This window comes from Apus apus, chromosome 2, assembly GCF_020740795.1.
Source record: "Apus apus isolate bApuApu2 chromosome 2, bApuApu2.pri.cur, whole genome shotgun sequence".
In the NCBI taxonomy this organism is placed as follows: domain Eukaryota; kingdom Metazoa; phylum Chordata; class Aves; order Apodiformes; family Apodidae; genus Apus; species Apus apus.
The window spans coordinates 89,405,285-89,424,166 of record NC_067283.1 but is presented as its reverse complement, the minus strand read 5'-3'; the positions used below and the strand labels follow the sequence as shown (position 1 = coordinate 89,424,166).

The window sequence follows — 18,882 nt, the reverse complement described above, 5'->3', positions numbered from 1 at the left end:
CCATGAGTCACACTGTCCTGACTTATGTTTTTTCAACAGAGTCATTGGTAAATCTGAAGCCAAAGACTAATCTAGTTTCAGGCACTTTTTTTCCTGCTCTTCTTTTTTCTATAAATAAAAGCTGCAGCTTTTATTTATATTCCTCATTTCATCATATATTATATGTGTTATTATACATTATTTATATTTTCCTTCGACTTTATATAAATGGTAGTTTCCTGTTCACTTTCATTTGCTTTGTCAGGGCTTGGCGCTTGGGAATTCTCACTTTATCTCTGTTCTTTTCAGCAGTACCGTCCTTCGCGGAGCAGCACTTTTCCTGATTTCTTGTCAGCTTTTATAAGCAGTACTAAAATCTCTCTTCAGAGTTTTTTGGGGTTTTTTTTCAGGTTATTGCTGGAGGCTTTTTCTAAAAGTTCATTTTCTCTCGTTTCAGTATTTTAGGATGCAAATTCCATGCATTTTTGAACTTCAAGTAATTTAGGTCTCCTCTGTATCTAAGTATCTGATGACTTCAGTTAGTTTTCCTGACCAAGTAATATTGTTAATAACCTGTTTTGCCCCAGTCACACTGAAAATCTCATTTGAGGTTGCTTATCTGTCTTTGCCATGTAAGCTTGTAATCCCTTTGACCAGCCTTTCTGTCTGTCAAAGTCTTCCATCTTGCATAGTATGACTGTTTGTAAAAGCTATTTTTCAGATGATGATTTTATTTGTAGCAGGTTTTGTTTTGTTTTGTCTCTGATGTTGAGGAATAAGGGAACTCAACCATATCTGTTCTTTTGGTTTTGCTTATAGGAAATTTAAGATAGTATTAATTTCTGGGAGTGTGGTAGAAATGTATCTGTTGTTACCCAAAAATATTTTTTCCTGCATAGCTACATAGCCTGCAGCAGAATCTCAGGAACTAGTCCTGCTTGTTTTGAACATCTCACCAAAGATACTTCAATGCAATTCGGTTCTGTTTTCTTCACCACCATCTCTCATATATTTCTGTGTTTTCTTTAGCACATTTTCTATTTGTGATTATTTTTCTACCGCATATTAAAGACAGGTGTCCTATAGAGCCCCCTCCTCCCATTTTGTAGCCCACATACTTTGTTTTAGCTTGTAAACATCTGTGCTTTTTTCACCCACTCATTATCCTGTTCTCTATTTGGATCATAGCAGGGATGATATTACTTACATAACAAATGCTTTGATCAATATTAAACTTTTTATTTCTCTATTGATGCATGCACTCCTAGCACTCTACTGTTTCTGTACCTCACTGTAACCTCATCTACCTGGCTCATACTGTTCTCTGTCAAAGCCAAGGGCAGGAGTCATCTCTCTGTGCTCCCTATAAAGCATCAGCAACAGCAGGTAACATGCCAGAATTTTCCTGCATTCTTGAAGGGATTATTAGTTGACATGATCCTTTCTCCTGGATTCAGATGGTGGAAGAACTCCAGAACTTCCTCCAGTTATGGACCTTATCAGTGCAGGTCCAGGACATTTGTGAAAGCTAAAGAAGCTACCTTTCTTTATAACATGAACACATGATATTCCTGGGGTCTTCATCACTGCTCTCCTTTTGAGGAGGAGAGGCAATTGCATACCAAGCTTGGTAAATGAGTCAGAGCAGGTCCTTGGAAAAGTCACTTAGATCTTCAACTTTTTTGTCCTACTCTTATGAGTGAAATGCTACCAGTTGAGCTCATAGGGTAGTGTAAAGTCTTAGCCAGCCTCACAATGATGCTGAAAAATTTAAAAACAAAAAACCAAGAAAACAAAAACACCAGCAAAAAAACTTGAAAGAGGTCTGCATATTAGTAGTTCTGCAATCGCAAAGTGGAAAGGTGTCTTGGTAAGTTTTGCAGTAAAACAGTGGATTGCCAGGATGCACCTGATTTGGTGTAGCATGTCTTATTATGTAATTTCTTTTTTTCAAACATGAGAGTGGGGCAGAAATAATATGTTTTTTTCCTCATGAAGGTCTTAGTCGGCTACACCCCCTATGCCTAAAAAGGTTGCATGTACACCTTGGAATGTCTTATTAGCTGAAGTCCTCCTTGTATTAGTCTCTTCATTCTGCTTTGACAATTTTACTGTTATCACAAAGGTCTCAACATGCAAACTAGCTAATCAGACCTTATTCTGAACCTACACTGTTTTATAGCAGTAATTTAATAATGCCAGTGCTATCAAGCTGCCAGCCTTTCTCTATACACAGGGTGTTGTTGGTACATATATCATACATTAAACTTAATTTAGCTGCTTAGCACTTACTTGTTGTTACTTGTTCTTGGCATATGCCACCAACTATGGGCAGTTCCACATATGTGCACATTCACATCAGAAGGAAAAGACAACAAACACTGATAACATTATATTATCGGTGACAGCTATTAATTATTATTCAGTGTATGCATGAGGGCTTCTGACATCCACTTAATACTCATTCCACTTCATAAAAAACCAAAATTATTTCTTGCTTCTACTTATCTGAGTCAGTGATGAGTGAAAAAATGCTAAGAAGTGCAGTTTCCCTGAAAACAACTGCCATGTGGATGCATGGTTCAGAGTCCAGCTGGGCAGTACTGCCTTCAGCACCTCACTGACCTGAAGGTTCACTGTAATTTAGCCCTCCTGACATCTGTGAAGGGAGATTCTGTGCAGTCCTGAGCCATGCTGAAGGTGAATTTGCAAGCACTCCTATCCCTGTGAGTTTTGGCTTAGATTGTTTTGTAGCTGCATCAGAAAAGTATAGGTGGGAACTTTGTATTTCTTTTTACTTGGAAAACTGAGAGAGTAGACACTGCTGAAGGAAGATGAAGAGTCTCAGTTTCTTTTCATTTTTTAACTTCCTGCCTTCCAGCAAAAATACTCATTTTTGTTGAGAACCATTACTTCACCACCTCATCTTTCTTTTTCTGTATTTTAAATTCTTTCAGTTTTCCAGTTGCCAAGAAGAAAAACCAATCTGCCCCAGATGGTGGCTCAACACAGAATGGTTTAACGTGAGAGGCTTTAATAACAAACAAGCTGGTTTCATTTACAACTCCCGATGGATTCTGCTAATCTTGGGTATACATTGCCTCTGAAAATTAGGTCCAGAAATAATTTTTATTGCTAGAGAAAGAAGCTTTAGGGATGGCATCAGAGTCTTTTCACCCCCTCACATCTGAGGAAATAAAGTACTCAGAAGTGTGGCTGGATTCACTTTTACCTGCAGTGGAAATAAGGCTTGTGCATTGCAGTAGCACCTGCTTTGAGACACAGACCTTTCTTTAGAATGGAGCCCACCCATTGGAAAGCAATCATAGGGATTGTTCTCTCTTATCTGAGAAAAACTGACTGCTCACATTATCTGAGGTCATTGATCTGGGTCTGCTTCACTGGCACACATGATTAGACAGCGGTATTTTGGTGTGTGGATTTTTAAGTATGAATTAATGTTCAAGTTATGCCTTTTTTGTCTCCCAAATTTTAAATGTATTTGTCTTTAGCAGGTCATTACAAATATATTTTTTATCCCCAAATGCACCTGCTGATGAAAGATTGCATCTCAATCTTCATGAGGAAATAAACAAATCTGTTTATATTGAACATGGACAAATTACAGCTGGTCAGATTACTGCATATGAAAAATTTATCTCCAGAATGTCTTTCATCCTTTCTTTCCTCCTAAGGACAAAATCAAAGAAAGGCTTCATTTTCTAATTAAAGATTCATTACTCTTAACTGATCAGTGAACAGTTTATGCAAATACATTTTGCAAATTGCTCACTTTAACTATTACTTGGGGTTATATCTGAATATTACCTTCCCATGGGAAGCAGCGGTGTGAACATTTGGATTATTGATATTTAATCATGGGAGAATAATGCATATCAAATGTTAAATACTGAGACAGATACAGAAATCATTTGCAATACACTTGCTCACACTGAAGTGCACCTTAATGGAGTTCTTGTTGACATTAATAAGTTACAAGTTAAGATGAATAAGTATAAATTGCAAGCTCACTAGCTGATAGTTTAACATATTATTTGAGGTAAGTGAACCAGCAAGTCTCGTTTCTGAAGACTTATGTTTAATAAGCCTCAAGGAAATATCCTTTTTTCACAATGTTTTATGTACCTCAAGGATATACAGTTTTGCATGATGGAATTTTAAAGATAAATATTATTTTGTTTCTTCTCCCTGACAATGCAAAGAAACCACATTTTCCTGTTTTGTGAAGCTGGAAGGGAACCTTTGGCCAGAAACAAAAGTGGTACAAGTTTTTGTGACCAGGGGATCTTCCTCGGGGGGGAAAAAAAAAAAATGTTTTGCTATTCTTTGACTTTGGAGGGCCCATATAGAATCATAGAATCATTAAGGTTGGAAGGGACCTTAAGGATCATCAAGTTCCAACCCCCTTGCCATGAGCAGGGAACCCTACCACTAGACCAGGTTGCACAAAATCTCATCCAACCTGACCTTAAAAACCTCCAGGGATGGGGCATCAATAACTTTCCTGGGCAACCCATTCCAGTTCCTCACCACCCTTATAATGAAGAACTTCTTCCTAATATCTAACCTAAATCTCCCCTCTCTCAGTTCAAAACCATTCCCCCTTGTCCTATCACTATCTTCTCTGATGAAGAGCCACTCCCTAGCTTTCCTGTAGTCCCTTCAGGTACTGGAAGGCTGCTCTAAGGTCTCCCTGCAGCCTTCTCTTCTCTAGGCTGAACAGCCCCAATTCTCTCAGCCTGTCTTCATAGCAGAGGTGCTCCAGTCCTTTGATCATCTTCCTGGTGGCCCTTCTCTGGACCCTTTCCAACAGGTCTATATCTTTCTTGTGCTGAGGGCTCCAGAACTGCACACAGTATTCCACATGGGGTCTCACCAGAGCAGAGCAGAGGGTCAGAATCACTTCCCTGCCCTGCTGGCCACACTTCTTTTGATTCAGCCCAGGATGCAGTTGCTCTCTGGGCTCCAGCGCACACTGGCAGCTCATGTTGAGCTTCTCCTCAACTACCACCCCCAAGTCCTTCTCCTCAGGACTGCTCTCTAGCCATTCTCCCCCAAGCCTGTATTTGTGCCTGGGGTTGCACCAACCCAGGTGCAGGACCTTGCACGTGGCTGTGTTGAACTTCATGAGGTTGGCACTGGCCCACCTCTTTAGCCTGTCAATGTCCCTCTGGTTGGCATCCCTTCCCTCTGTGGTGTCAACCACACCACACAGTTTGGTATCATCAGCAAACTTGCTGAGGATACACTCAATCTCACTGTCCATGTCTCCAACAAAGATGTTAAACAGCACTGGTCCCAATACTGACCCCTGAGAGACACCACTCGTCACCTGCCTCCATTTGGACATTGAGCCATTGACCACAACTCTCTGGGTGAGGCCGTCCAGCCAATTACTTATCCACCAAGTCATCCATCTGTCAAATCCATGTCTTGTCAGTTTGGAGACCAGGATGTCGTGTGGGACAGTGTCAAATGCCTTGCACAAATCCAGGTAGATCATGTCAGTAGCTCTGCCACCATCCACCATCTCTGTAGCCTTGTTGTAGAAGGCCACCGGATTGGTCAGGCATGCCATGCCCTTAGTGAAGCCATGCTGGCTGTCACCAATCACCTCTTTATTTTCCATGTGCCTTAGCAGACTTCCCAGGAGGATCTGCTCCATGACCTTGCCAGGCACAGAAGTGAGACTGACCAGCCTGTAGTTCCCTGGGCCTTCCTTTTTCCCCTTTTTAAAAGTAGGGGCTATGTTCCCTTTTTTCCAGTCAGAGGGAACCTCACCAGACTGCCATGACCTCTCAAATATGATGGACAGAGGCTTAGCAGTTGCATCTGGCAGCTCCCTCAGGACCCACGGGTGAATCCCATCAGGTCCCATAGATTTATGCACCTTCAGGTTCTTTAGATGGTCACGAACCTGCTCTACTCCTGGTGTGTGGGGGGTAATTCATTCTCCCAGTCCCTGCTTTCACCTGTTGTGGCCTTTGTGTTGAGGCTGAAGCACTTGCCAGAGAAGACTGAAGCAAAGAAGTAATTCTCAATATCCTGTGTTACTGTCTCACCTGTTTCCTTCAGGAGAGGGCCTACAGTCTCCTTGGATGTCATTTTTTCTCCAACATACCTATAGAAGCTTTTCTTACTGTTCTTAACATCCCTGATGAGATTTAATTCTAGCAGGGATTTGGCTCTCCTAACCTGATCCCTAGTTGCTTGGACAACCTCTCCGTAATCCCCCCATGATACCTGCCCTAGCTTCCACCCCCTGTAGGCTTCCTTCTTCAGTTTGAGCTTTTCTAGGAGCTGCTTACTCATCCTCGCTGCCTCTTGGAGTTTCTACCTGACTTCCTCTTAGTTGGGATGCAACACTCTTGGGCCTGGAGAAGGTGATCCTTAAATATCAGCCAGCTTTCATGGGTCCCTCTACCCTCCAGGGTGTTATCCCAAGACACTCCCTCGAGCAGATCCCTGAAGAGGCTGAAATCTTCCCTTCTGAAGTCAAGGGTAGTCAGCTTACTGTGAGCCTTCCTTGCTGCCCTAAGGATCTAGAACTCCACCATTTCGTGGTCACTACAACCTAGGCTGCCATTGAGCTTAACATCCCTCACCAGCCCTTCCTCATTGGTAAGTACAAGGTCCAGCACAACACCTCTCCTTGTTGATTCCTCAGTTACTTGGAAAAGGAAGTTATCATCCTTGCACTCTAGGAACCCCTAGATTTTTTGCGTTTAGCAGAGTTGTTCTTCCAACAGATGTCAGGGTGGCTGAAGTCTCCCATGAGGACCATGGCTTGTGAATGTGAAGCTGCTCCTATCTGTCTATATGGTGCCTCCTCTATATTATCTTCCTGCTCAGGCGACCTGTAGCAAACACCCACCGTGATTTCACCTTGGCCTTTCTTCTCCATAATCTTAACCTATAAGCTCTCTGTTGCCTCCTCATTTGTCCTCAGGGACAGCTCCATATAGGAGTGGGTGGGAGTATTTTATCCCTGAAATGTAGCTTACTCATCACTGCATGCTTTAAGTGCTTATGGGCAAAGCTCTAGTTTAAACACTTTAAAAAATATGTTGCAAAACATTAATTGTAAAAATTATATTATTAGAAGTAGAGTTTTACTTTAAAATTACATATGGCTAAAAGTACCTGTGATACATAGTTGTCAGAAGTGTGATTTTTACTCTGTGACAGATCCCTCAGGAGCTTATGGTCTGCAAAATCAGAATGTGTCATTCAAACCAATTTGAGTAACAGTCTCAAGGACTGCTAATCTTTCAGTGCAAAAAAGGAAGATTTTTCTAGATACAGGTAGTGTGCAGTTTCCAGTAAGATGTTCAATACACTGCACATAAAGGACAGATGCACAGAGACATTTGAGGGATGAAAATGGATGGATTTATTCATTCAGTTTTGTCCTCAAGTGGCAGTTCTTGGGGCACTGGATAAGTCTTCTCCTTTCATTGTGTGAGAAACAACTATCGCTCATGAAAATGTTAATATGCCACTAACAGAGGTAAAAAAGAGTTGCTGAAGTGGTGAGAGTAGGTGTCTTACTCTGAGGTCTGTAACTTCTTACTAGTCTGCTAGTATTAAAATTCTTGGCTTTCCTATGCAGGCAGTTAAGCAAAAGTTGGATTATTATGAAAGTGTAATCTAATGATAACATACATGCCTGTTAACAACAGGTTATCCCCTCATTTTATTTACTTGCTTCAGTGGTATCCACCATGTGAAACAAAGGTATTCACTCCAAAGGGAGTGTGTATATGAGATTCCTGGTCTGGGGATTAGACCAAGGTTTTCCTAGTAGAGGATTGAAAACATCACAGATAAATGGAGTATCTCACACGATGCTGCCTTAAAATTCAGTTATTAGTGTTAATATGACCATGGTTAAGTGATTAATATAGACAGCTGGGAAATTGCTAAAAATGAAGAGCATCATCTGTGGGAGACAATGCCAGACCAAGGGGGGGGGTGTTGTCCGGAGGCCCACAAACACCCTGGAAAGATACCTGAGAACTGTCTCTCAGGAGGAGTTGATAGATGTGCTAAAGAGCAGAACAGGGCCCTCAAGGTTTCAAAGAGCGATAATGATGTATTTTAAGTTAAATAAAAGAAAATAACCAACACGTACCTCCTTTTCCAAATGTTGTGTTTTGATGTTGAAAAGCAGGGAGACCAATTAAGTTCCATTCCCCTGCTAATATGGGAGATGGCAATTATTAACCTAAGAACATGAATGTGGCTGAACCAGTCTGTTCCTACAGCCATAAGCTTCACACTGTATACCCTTAGCGCTATTGTAATTCCAGAAAATATCAATATAGAATAAAAAGGTAAATATATAAAATGTAAAAATTTAATTTGCTAGCACAGTTGTTTCATGTGGAGGTGATATGAAATATCTCTAGGAGGTGAAAAACGGGATCTGAATGAACTACTTTTATACGCATACCAAGAAGCTCTCTGTATTGTTGCATTTTTTAATTAGATGAAAATAAATGAATTGAAAAGATGAAAGGAACTTGTGTAACATCTCACTTCAAAGGGCAGCTCCACTCCTGAGGAGTGCTTAAAAAAAAAGAAAAAAGAAAAGAAAAGCAGCTTATTCCAGAAATATGCTTTCTTGGTGGATTTGGTTTCACTTTTACTTGCTTTAGAAACTCAGGAATGACTTCTGCTAATTTAACCTAAATGGAGGCATTACCGCGGTGTAAATGAGAGTTGGAAGCTGGCTGACAGTGATGTTCCCTTCCACGCTCCTTCATTGCATTTTGCACTGACTCAGCAGTGCTCTCAAATGAGCAGGATTATTTTTGACCTTGTTATGGGATCTTTATCAAAGTTTCAAAGCTCCGAGCTGTGTTCTGGATGGAAATGGCACTTGTGCATTAGCTCTTTGTCTGGATTTACTTTGTCTGCACAAATTAATTGAAAAGTACCAGCTGAATCTCTCAGCTGCTTGCTTAGCCTTCCCAGAATCCAGAGGCAAGTCCTCCCACCTAAAACACTTAAAAGCTGTGCTTTGTATACTTCCAATACGTAGAATAGGTCACGTTATGCAAGATACTCCAGCACTTCAGCGTTGATTTTAGGGCCCTTTTGGACTCCTAACTTAAGTCAGTGTGCTGTCCAGCTCCAGAGTAATATTTGCATCTCCACCAAATTTTACTCATAAGTCTTCTCTTTAAACGTGCGTTGGTATTTTTTTAGCCTTTAAGCACTTTATTTCAAATCACAACTGTCCAGGTCATGACTCCTGTCATCATACTTATGTGAAGCTGACCAGCTAATGAGAGGACCAATTCAAACTGGCCAAGTTATCACAGTTTCCTTCCTTGTTTCAGTTGCCCTGAAGTGTGGGATGGTGACTTTAGAAAATAACATTTCTATGCAGAAGCCTAACAGAAGATGTCACAACAACCAATTGAACAAGGATTCAAAGGAAGATTAGCCTATCTCTATCACTAGGAAAATCCTAAAGGTGGGACCTCTCTCTGTAAGCAATAGTTTTCTCCCGTGACGCAAAAAAATGGCTGCTTCTAGAACCAGAGGACTTGTGTAACTTGGAAAAGAAGAACAGCTCATCAGCTTCACAGCTCCTTGATAGAACTAGGCAGGCTGCTGTGGATTTTATTATGCCACAAGCTGTTTAACCAGTTTGTCAGATAGCAGGTTGATGTCAAATGCTGTCAGCTTTTCACAAACATGATCAGCTACACAATTGATCTCATCCCAAATGTGATTAAGTGGGATCAATTATAATAAGAACTAGATAAGAGAGGTAGGCTTGTAGTTTATTGGGTTGATACTCTGCAGTGTTAGGCTTTGTAAGTATCCCTTATATATGATCAGCTGCAGAACCTTTATTACTTCAGGAAATGGCTTCTAGACCAGCATTCAAATGAACTTCATCCTAAACTGGTTATTCTAGTACTGGAACTGCTGTTGAGTGGGGAAAGAATTTATGTGAAGCATCAGTTGCATCAAACAGAAAAGTAGCCTTCAGAAGACAATGTTTTGCAATGCGAGGAACATTTCCTCTCAATCCTAAATACAGTTAAATATGCTGGGAAAGAGCTCTGTGACCTAAGAGGGGAGTAGCTACCCTTCATAACATGATGTTTTGCCATGGTAGTAAGTGCAATTGCTATAACACTTAAGGCTTAATTTGATAAATATCAGAATTTATAGATTTTCTAAATACAGAATATAGATATGATTCCTCAAGGTTTCTCTGGGGATAACGCAAAATTATCCATTCAATAGCTGGAAGTAGGGGAATGAAAGCATTACATGAAATCGCACATCAGGGGGTCAGTAAATCTGAAGAATATACATGAGAGTCAAGTGCACTGAAAGTAGTGTAAACATACATATAATAAGAATAATGAAATATTAGTTCTTTCTTTATCAGAAAAGAAAAGCTGGTAATGTAGAAATGGAGAGGGCCATATGAACATACAAAACACAAGAGAGGAATTTTGCAAAATAGTCCATATCTCAATTGTAAAAAGGGAGACTTGCCCATATCTTTGAGCAAATCTATTTAGCATTATTTTCAGTTATTTTATTGCTTCTGGTTCCTGCAATGCAGCTCCCAGAAGGCAATATTTTTGTAATTCAGAAAGAATAAATAACTTGGGTCTGACAAAACAACACAGGATGTTTATACTGCCACAATGATTGTACTGTTCTGGAGCATAATGTTTGACCAAAAACTCATTAACTGTGTTTGCTTGCTTTTTTCTAACCAAAAAGAGATTCCTAAGCTCTGGTGTATTTTTATGAAAATCTTGAAGATCTTAGACCAGTGACATGATACATGCATCTTCTATTGCACATGGATGCGCTGCAGTTGTCTGCTTAGTTAATAATCACATCTAATGAACAGAAATCCAATTGTCATTTTACTTTTTGGTATAGGTAAGACACAGAGGCCTTTGTAGATCTAGGCTGATACCTTTGTTGGTCTTTCAGTTCTGATAATGATAAGGTTGTTGAGGGTTGTGCAGTCATTTTGATGGTCTCGGTGCCAGTGTCTCTGCTCTGGTCTTTTGTTCCCAGTGTTTTATTTTGTTTGTAGGCTATTTCCAGTAACTGAGCAGGGCAGGTCACTTTGCCCTCACTGATCTGTTCTCTAATCTCTCCTTGGCAGCCATTTGGGATCGCTGTGACACTTCTTGCAGCCAGTAGGAATTTTTCATGTTTTTCTGCATTTAATTCCAAAAGCACTGTTAGCCTCTGCCTTATCTCTTCTACCTCCTCCTCCCCCATTTTTTCTGGCTTTTTGGATAGAGTATTGGTTCCCTCACGTACTAGTCCACAAGTATCTTTGAAAATATTACTGCTGTTAGGTTTCTTTCACATCACAAGTGGCCATTTTAAATGTAATTACTGACAACCAGCAAGGTTTCTTCCCTGACGTTCAGGCGCAATAGAATTTGCTAATAATTATTGCTAGGCTAGACTCAGGAATTCCTAAGAAGGATTCTTTTGCCTATGTTTTGTTGAAATATGCAAGCATATGTCTTCTTTTGGGCCATTCATCCTTGTAACAGTCGACCACTTTTCTCTTATGTCTCAGTTTATAATTATTTGCTGCCTGTATTCATCTTACTTCATTCCAGATGAACATATTACCAATTGTACACAATACTCCTGCATTATTCTTTTGTGCAGAACTTTACTAAATATTTTTGAAGCTTTTTATGTTCTTTACCTGACAGTGTCACTTGCAGTGTTTAAATTATTTGATAACTATAGAAAAATTAAATAGAAAATAAGTAAGAAAAATCACTGTTGAAGTGAAAGCTATTACGCTCTTCTATTGAGGTTTACTTCATTACAGAAAAAGCATTTGAAGTTTGTTATTTTTAACCTTCGAGCCTTTTCACAATACATATTTAATTGTGACACCAAAGCTTTTTACATGCATTATGAAAAATGATACATACAGAAAAACAAAGTAATCCCCTATTTTCTTGTTTGTTATGTGTGCATGTAAAGTCTTTCTGCCCAAGAGCACCTTTTTTGTGCTCCATATCCTCCAGTAATTTTTCAATGTGAGTATCATCAGCCTTTTCTGAGACAAATTCAAGGAACAGCAGGTTCCTGGGAAGGTCTCATCCTCATAGTCAGAATTCAATTTTAAACTTCACCCATGAGAATTGGGGTTGTTGCTGGTGGATTAATTTCCAGCATTAACTGTTACAGCTTTGCAGATAGCTCCCTCTTTTTGAGAGTCTTGCTGTGACCCCAGGTTCTGCCTTAGATGGTAATGAGATCTGTACAATTTTGATTTCATCAGTTGTCAGCATTATTCTGCATTCCCCTTTTTGGTGAAGCAAACTGAATGGTTACTCCATAAAATTCCTCGTGGACTGTGTTGCATACAAAGACTAAAAAAATATTTTGATGCCTGATACGGTGTCTCTTCTGCCCCTTAAAATCCTCTTGGGTACCACTTCCTGAATAAATGCCCACCTCAGAGCTACACTTTCTCCTTTTGATCTGTGGCTGCAGTTATTTATCAAATCTGTTTTCATTTGGTGTTTCCTTTAAAAAAAGTTGGTATGGGATGCACCCTTCCTTATATAGCACTTTTGTTATACATCAGTTCTTAATTTCTGGGAGGAGCATGTGGAGGGAGATTTGTTGGTGATCTTCCTCTTTGCTCCAGGTAAGGAAGGTCTCTTCTTCCTTTCCAACTCAACTGTCCTAGATATAATCACTTCAGAATGGGGCATACACAAGGTCTCCACCTATCTCGTCACCTATTCCTGACATGGTCTGAAGTTGCTAGAAGACAACTTAGGACCTTATGACATAACTGTTACCCATTACTCTAGAAATCCAAACCCTAGCAGTAGCCCACGCAGGGGTAAATATCACTTTCTGTGTGTGAGCAACTGTTCATGTGATCCTCTAGCTTTGAAGAATATATTTTTGCTTCACAGGACACTGCAAGGCTGGAAGATTAATCCCTAAGGGAAGAGTTCCCACTCTGTGAGTTAGATTTGCTGAGTATAAAATAATAACTCTCAAAATAGATTAAAATGCATTTTAGCTGCATGATTTGTTTACTGTGCTCATTTGTTCCATTCTTTAGGTTTGAAGATGGCACAGTCTCTTTTCTTGATATCATTGCTTTGAAACATGGATTTGATGTTCTGGAAAAACTCACAGGTCAGTTAACATAACTCTAATACTGAAAAGTGAAGTTCCAGATTTAGACTCAGGGCATAAGTCTGTTCATATTTCCTATGGCTGTAGCTTAATTGTTCTTTCTAGATACATTATCCATGTTCATCAGTGTGAAGATGAGACTTAAGTGCTTACTTAGATCTTGGGTATTGTTTTATTTGAGCCTGGTTTGGAAAAAACCAGAACATGCACACTGTTCTCCCCATACACAAATGCAAGGCTTGAGGACATTGAGCACATCTAGTCTGCCTCATGCTCACAAAAATGCAACAAGAAAGTAGCTGAGGTACATCTTACTGAGACTTGATGCAGTAAGAGTTCCTGCTGTGTGGGTAGACCAAGTAACTTGAGGAATCAAAAAAGAGAGTTTAGAGTACATCCCAAAGCTTTTTGTTAAGTAGGAAATACAGTCCCACCGTACTGGTAGCTATCTTCAAACAGTAAATTTTTCAGACTACAGCTTTTCACAGCAGTTAATTTATGTCAGTACTTTGACACATGTTAGTGGAAAGCAGCATTATGTTGCCAGGTTTGTTGTTCTGGGTTTTTTTTCTCAATTTGTTCTCTATTTGATATAACTTAGCACTGTAAGTCTTCAGGAAATTCTCAGAAAAGCACATTGTTGTGAAATTGTAGTGAAGTTCCTGCCTCTCAGGGTGCAAAGTGAAAGGGAAATTCTGACTGGGCATAAAGTAATCATTTTTTAGGATGAGGGTAGTCACACACTGGACCAAGTGCCCAGAGAGGCTGTCAAATTTCTGTCCTTGCAGATGTTCAGAATTTGACTGGGTTTGGCCCTGAACAATCTGATCTAGCTTTAAGGATAACCCTGCTTTGAGCTGCATGACCTCAAAAAGTCAAACCTAAATTAGTCTATGATTTTGTAACTACCAAAGGCTAATGCCTCCTTCCATTCAGAGGTTATTATAAGGCAAGCTGGGGCATATTGAGCTGTGAAGAGTGGAAGACAGACCTTTCTGTTTAGGTTACTTTCTTGCTGCTTAAGGCACATTCAGTCTGTGGCAATGTGCAGAGCTAAGTACATTTGAGATTTATAAACAAGCTCATAGTTTGCCATCTTGATCTTGCCTTGGTTTATGGAATGGAAATCCTTCAGTCACACTAACTTTGGGAAGCTAGTGCAAACCTGGCAAAGATCTCTTCGCAGTGGACTTTCCTGGGAAGATTGTTTCCATGACACATCTACTACTGTGAGTTCATCTCCCCAGGCAAAAGGCAGGTAGCCTGGGATAAGAGGCCAGTGCAGGCTTTCTAGCTTGCTAGGGAGTCTCATGGCTTTGAAGCTCTTTTCAGTGGCTCCCACTGTTTGAGTATCTTTGAAGCCCTTAGTATGGATGTAATGCTGAAGTCCCAAATGAACCTTTGAGCTGATCTTCATGCCAGAAGCTGTATCTGAAAGGCGATGCTCCTGTGCCTTGTTGATTTCAGGGTAGACTGCTACTTGGCTGGCTCAGGACCCCAAATGCACAGCCTCTCTGGGAATGCTGCCATGGGGCAGTGATTCTCCTGAAAGGTGCAGGAGATGACTCCAGGCTAGGGAAGCTTGCACCACTGGCTGTGCAGGTGGCTGGCACCATGATGTGCTTCCATATGTGCAGTGTGCCAGCTTAACAAAACATGTTCCTAAAATATGTGTTTCATACTCAGGTATGTTCACAGTTAATGTGTAATGTCTGAACCACCTTTCTCTGGTGCACTCCTGTATAAAGGCATAAAGTGTATCATGATGTGGAAGACACCTGAGTCCAGAGAAACACTATGTACTTTTCAGGCTGGTATAATTTCTGCTAGTGTCTGTGGAGGTTTATTGTCAGGATTTATCTGATGGATTCTAGTTTGTTCTTCCTTGTAGGGCAAGACTTCTGTGAGGAGTGTTCTGTTGAGATGCTTGAGGTCTTGCTCCTGTGGAAATGAATAGCAGTTTTCATCCACTTCAGTGGGAGTTTGGCTGAGCCCCAACAAGGACGATATTTTGCTTTATGATGCTTTGTGTAGAGACCAGGGATTAGAAACCAGCCTTTAGTATACATTCTGAGGAAAGTGCAGTCTTAAACAAACACATTCCCTTGTGAAGAGGGCTACCTGCTTTGGTTCTACGTGTAGCAGCATTGCCTGCCATAATGGGAACGTTGATAATAGCATCTCTTCCATTGCATTGCCCATCCACCTAAACCTTCTATTGGTACCTATTTCAGCTAAACAATTGAAAAATCTCTGCATACTAGAATGAGGGGAGTACTTATCCCCAAACCCAAATAAAGTGGATAGCAGTGGATGAAAGTGTAGAATAGAGGCATGAAAAATAGTATGTTGAGACCTTTAAGTATTTATTACTGCTTTTAATTTGCCTTCTGACGTGTAGCAGTGATTAAAATCTTAAGGCAGCTGAAGTAGCTTAGAATAACCTGTCAAAGGCATTCTCCACAGAATTGTTATGTGGGTGGGCTTTAATTTGGGGCTTGATTCATTTATTCCTTATGGGTGGTTGGTTGGAGATTTTTTTTTTAATCTAGCTTGAAGCAATAACTTTCTGTTTGCAGTATTGATTAACTTTTTTTTTTCTTTAACAATCATCAATACACAGGCCTAATGGGTTCATATAGCAAAGCATATGCATTTATACTTCTCTGAAGAGTATATGGTGAATTGTTATGTTTGCTCATTATTAAAAACTGCAATTGATTGTATCAGCACCATACCAGTATGCTTGAATAAAATATTTACAAGGCTTTTTATAGCAGTGTTTATCACACTGAAAAGAGCTATGGACTGCTATTTTCTGGGTGCTAGAACACTTCTGTAGATGTGGTGAGATATTTAGTAAGTTTATCAAAGCAATTATGTCTGTTGTCTTATGTATAACAACATCTCTTAGATTAGAAGAGATATTTTTATAAATTTTGCAGAGTATTTTGATTAGTGTATTTTAACTGCTATAATAAACTTTATTTTTCCTGGTGTTCCTTTATTGCACAGCTTGGATTTCCCTAGAAAGCAAGCTTTTTTGAAGCTGAAAATTGATATGTAAAAAATGTGTAAATTTCAAGTTTCCAGATTTAGAATCCTTTCAAAAAAGGAAAAAAAAAATAGAAATATTTCATTTTTCAATTTTAAAATTTATTTTTTCCAAAATGCTGAAATATAGAAAGGTAGGGACAGATGAGGAAAAAATACAACCTGAAAGAGTAAGTGAGAAGGAACTTTACTGAGGAGAAATTTGAAAAAATAAAAATAATAATAATAATTGTTTTGAAAAATATTTTAATTTCAAAACAACTGCACTGCTAATTTTAACCTTTAGCTGGTATGTGTTTTTATTAGCAACTTTTTATCAGTTTTACAAAGTATCCCAAGGTACATAACTTGTGAGTATATTAGAAGGATTATTTCTATGAAGTCTGTTCAGGAAATACTAATTCCCTTCACAAGAAAATATAATATGTATTAGAAGAAATTTTAAGACCTGGAGTAACTCTCCTAAGGCTAATGAATTAAAAGTCTGTTTTAAATTAACTGGATGCTTCACTGGTTGTTGAAGAATAAAGGTTGTGTTGGTTTTCATAACGGCAATTATACCACACAACAACCAAAGTGAAATACAGTGGAAGAGGCTAAATGATGAGGCTGACTTTGATTTTTAACTTGTCTTTGGGACTTTTAAGTTATACTTTGCCCTGTTATAATTTTTACCATCCTTTGTTACATCAAGGACTGGTTGCAGCCAGTGATGGGACGTTGAGCAAGCTGAGTTTAGTGGTACGGCACAGATTCTCATGTATGTTATGCAAGTCATACAGTTTAGGACAAGAAAAAAATTTTCTTCTCAGTCAGATTGGCAGGGATTACTGAGATTTCTTCTCCTGTGTGGAGTTTTTGACTGTATCCTGCCATTGTCTGGGCATGTCACCTAAATTTGAATCATGGTTTTGATGCTGTGAATTTTACTGCTTTCATCCTTGCGGCTGCTTTCATTCATAATTTTAATGGATTTGGCATTTTTCTTTTAAAAGTCAGAAGATTAAAGATGCTGTTAATAAATGGGTTCTGGCTTGACATACATAGGTGTGTTGGAAGTGGATCCATTTTGGCTGACTTTTATGAAGTTCTTCATTTTAGGGAGAAAGTCTTCCCTTGGTTTAAGAGAGAAGGAATCATTGATGAAATTTTTACTTTCTTTTGGACAAACGTTTGTGATAAGATGAATTTTAGCATAAAAGAAACCTGGACAATTCATACTAATCTTACCTCGCTGCTTATAATCAACATTTCCTCTAACTGTACTTGGCAGAGGGGCAGGGGTTGTTGGGGTTGTTTTTCTCAGAAAAAATATTTGATGAGTTGACAGTAGGGAGAAGATTCTCCATCCACACTCTAAATATGAAAATATGGATACACTGACGAGAGGGCACTTTAAATTCTGGCATCAGAAACAAAAGGTTGACTTTTAAATGTGAAGGAAGTACGTAAAAGCTTACAATCCAAAGGTGTTCTGATTCCTAGATAATGACACTTCTTGTATGTCTATAGGCAAAAATCTATCCTCTCCTGTCCCAAGATAAACTTGGTTTAGAGGACAAACTAGAAAAAAAGTTACTAATTTCTTGCTGCTAGCACATTACATCAGTCCAGGTTTTCTCAGCTGTCTTTCGTGACTTAACTAATGCAAACTAGACATCATTTGTACCACTGAAAGAAGAGAAGAACAGCTAGAGCATGATTTGAAGAGCTTTGACAAAGTGATTTGCTGGAAGAAATCCTTCCAGGGCTGCCTTTGCATCCTTTACTATCTAGAAATAAAACCTGCTTTTCTGTTTGAGGTTTTTTTAATATGCATTTTCTAATATTAATGTGGATTGCATTCACAAACTGCATAATCTCCAAAGAGGGCTAGGAAAGACCAAAAATGTCAGAGTCATTCCTCAGGCCTGTAGAGATAACAGAGGAAGAGGTAGTACACCACATAAATGTCATGGATATTCTAATGTAATACAGCTAGAGAGAAAAATATTCTTAGGAACTAAAAGAAGGGGAAATTGTCTTTATTATAAGCTGAGCTGATGAAGTACAACAGCCAACAGAAAATACACTCTTGGAAAGAGATAATTGTTCTGTGTTCAGAAAAAAGAGTTAGCAAGACCTGCAGTGAAGGTATTTGGTGGCATCCAGTGTTATTACAGGGGAGAGATTTGCAACAGTCTTCATGCTTGGGAGACTTCTGGGAAGCCCAAGCTGGGGCAGCTAATAGCTGGAGGATCACCACAGGTGCTCTTGCATCAGCTGTGGCTTGCTGAGGCAAGAAGTAACAGGGAGTGTCCATGTCTAATACAGACAGGCTTCTCACTCATCCAGCAATAACTGAGCTCTTGAAGTCTGCAGCATCTGAGAACTTCTCCTTTGGTAGGACTGTGTCTATTGTAGGTTTCTAATATTAAAGACTACCAGTAGAAATGTGAGGCAATTTTGTTTGGGTGGGCTTTGTGTGTTCCCACATGAAAGAATGCTGGAGTCACTGGTCTTGTTTTAATCACCAAGGAAGCCTTAACCCCACCGAGTTGGTAGCATATGCTGGTTAGTCTGGCCGGTGCCCCCCGTTCCTCTTCCATCCCTCTTGATGTGTCTTGTTTAGTCCCTAGATCAAGATTAGTCACAGGTATT

General features: G+C 39.5%; 1 protein-coding gene across 4 annotated transcripts in view; it reads left to right on the top strand.

The window, feature by feature from the left end:
• The window catches only part of MOCOS (molybdenum cofactor sulfurase), a 219,414-nt gene that overhangs the window by 104,561 nt on the left and 95,971 nt on the right, over positions 1–18,882 (top strand). For all 4 annotated transcript variants that reach the window (XR_007888640.1, XM_051610814.1, XM_051610816.1 and 1 more), the window contains one exon: positions 13,112–13,188. Coding sequence is in view for 3 of the 4 variants with exons in the window: in XM_051610814.1 (XP_051466774.1) it covers positions 13,112–13,188 (77 nt within the window). In the remaining variant the exon portion in view is untranslated. The remainder of the gene's footprint in view (positions 1–13,111; positions 13,189–18,882) is intronic.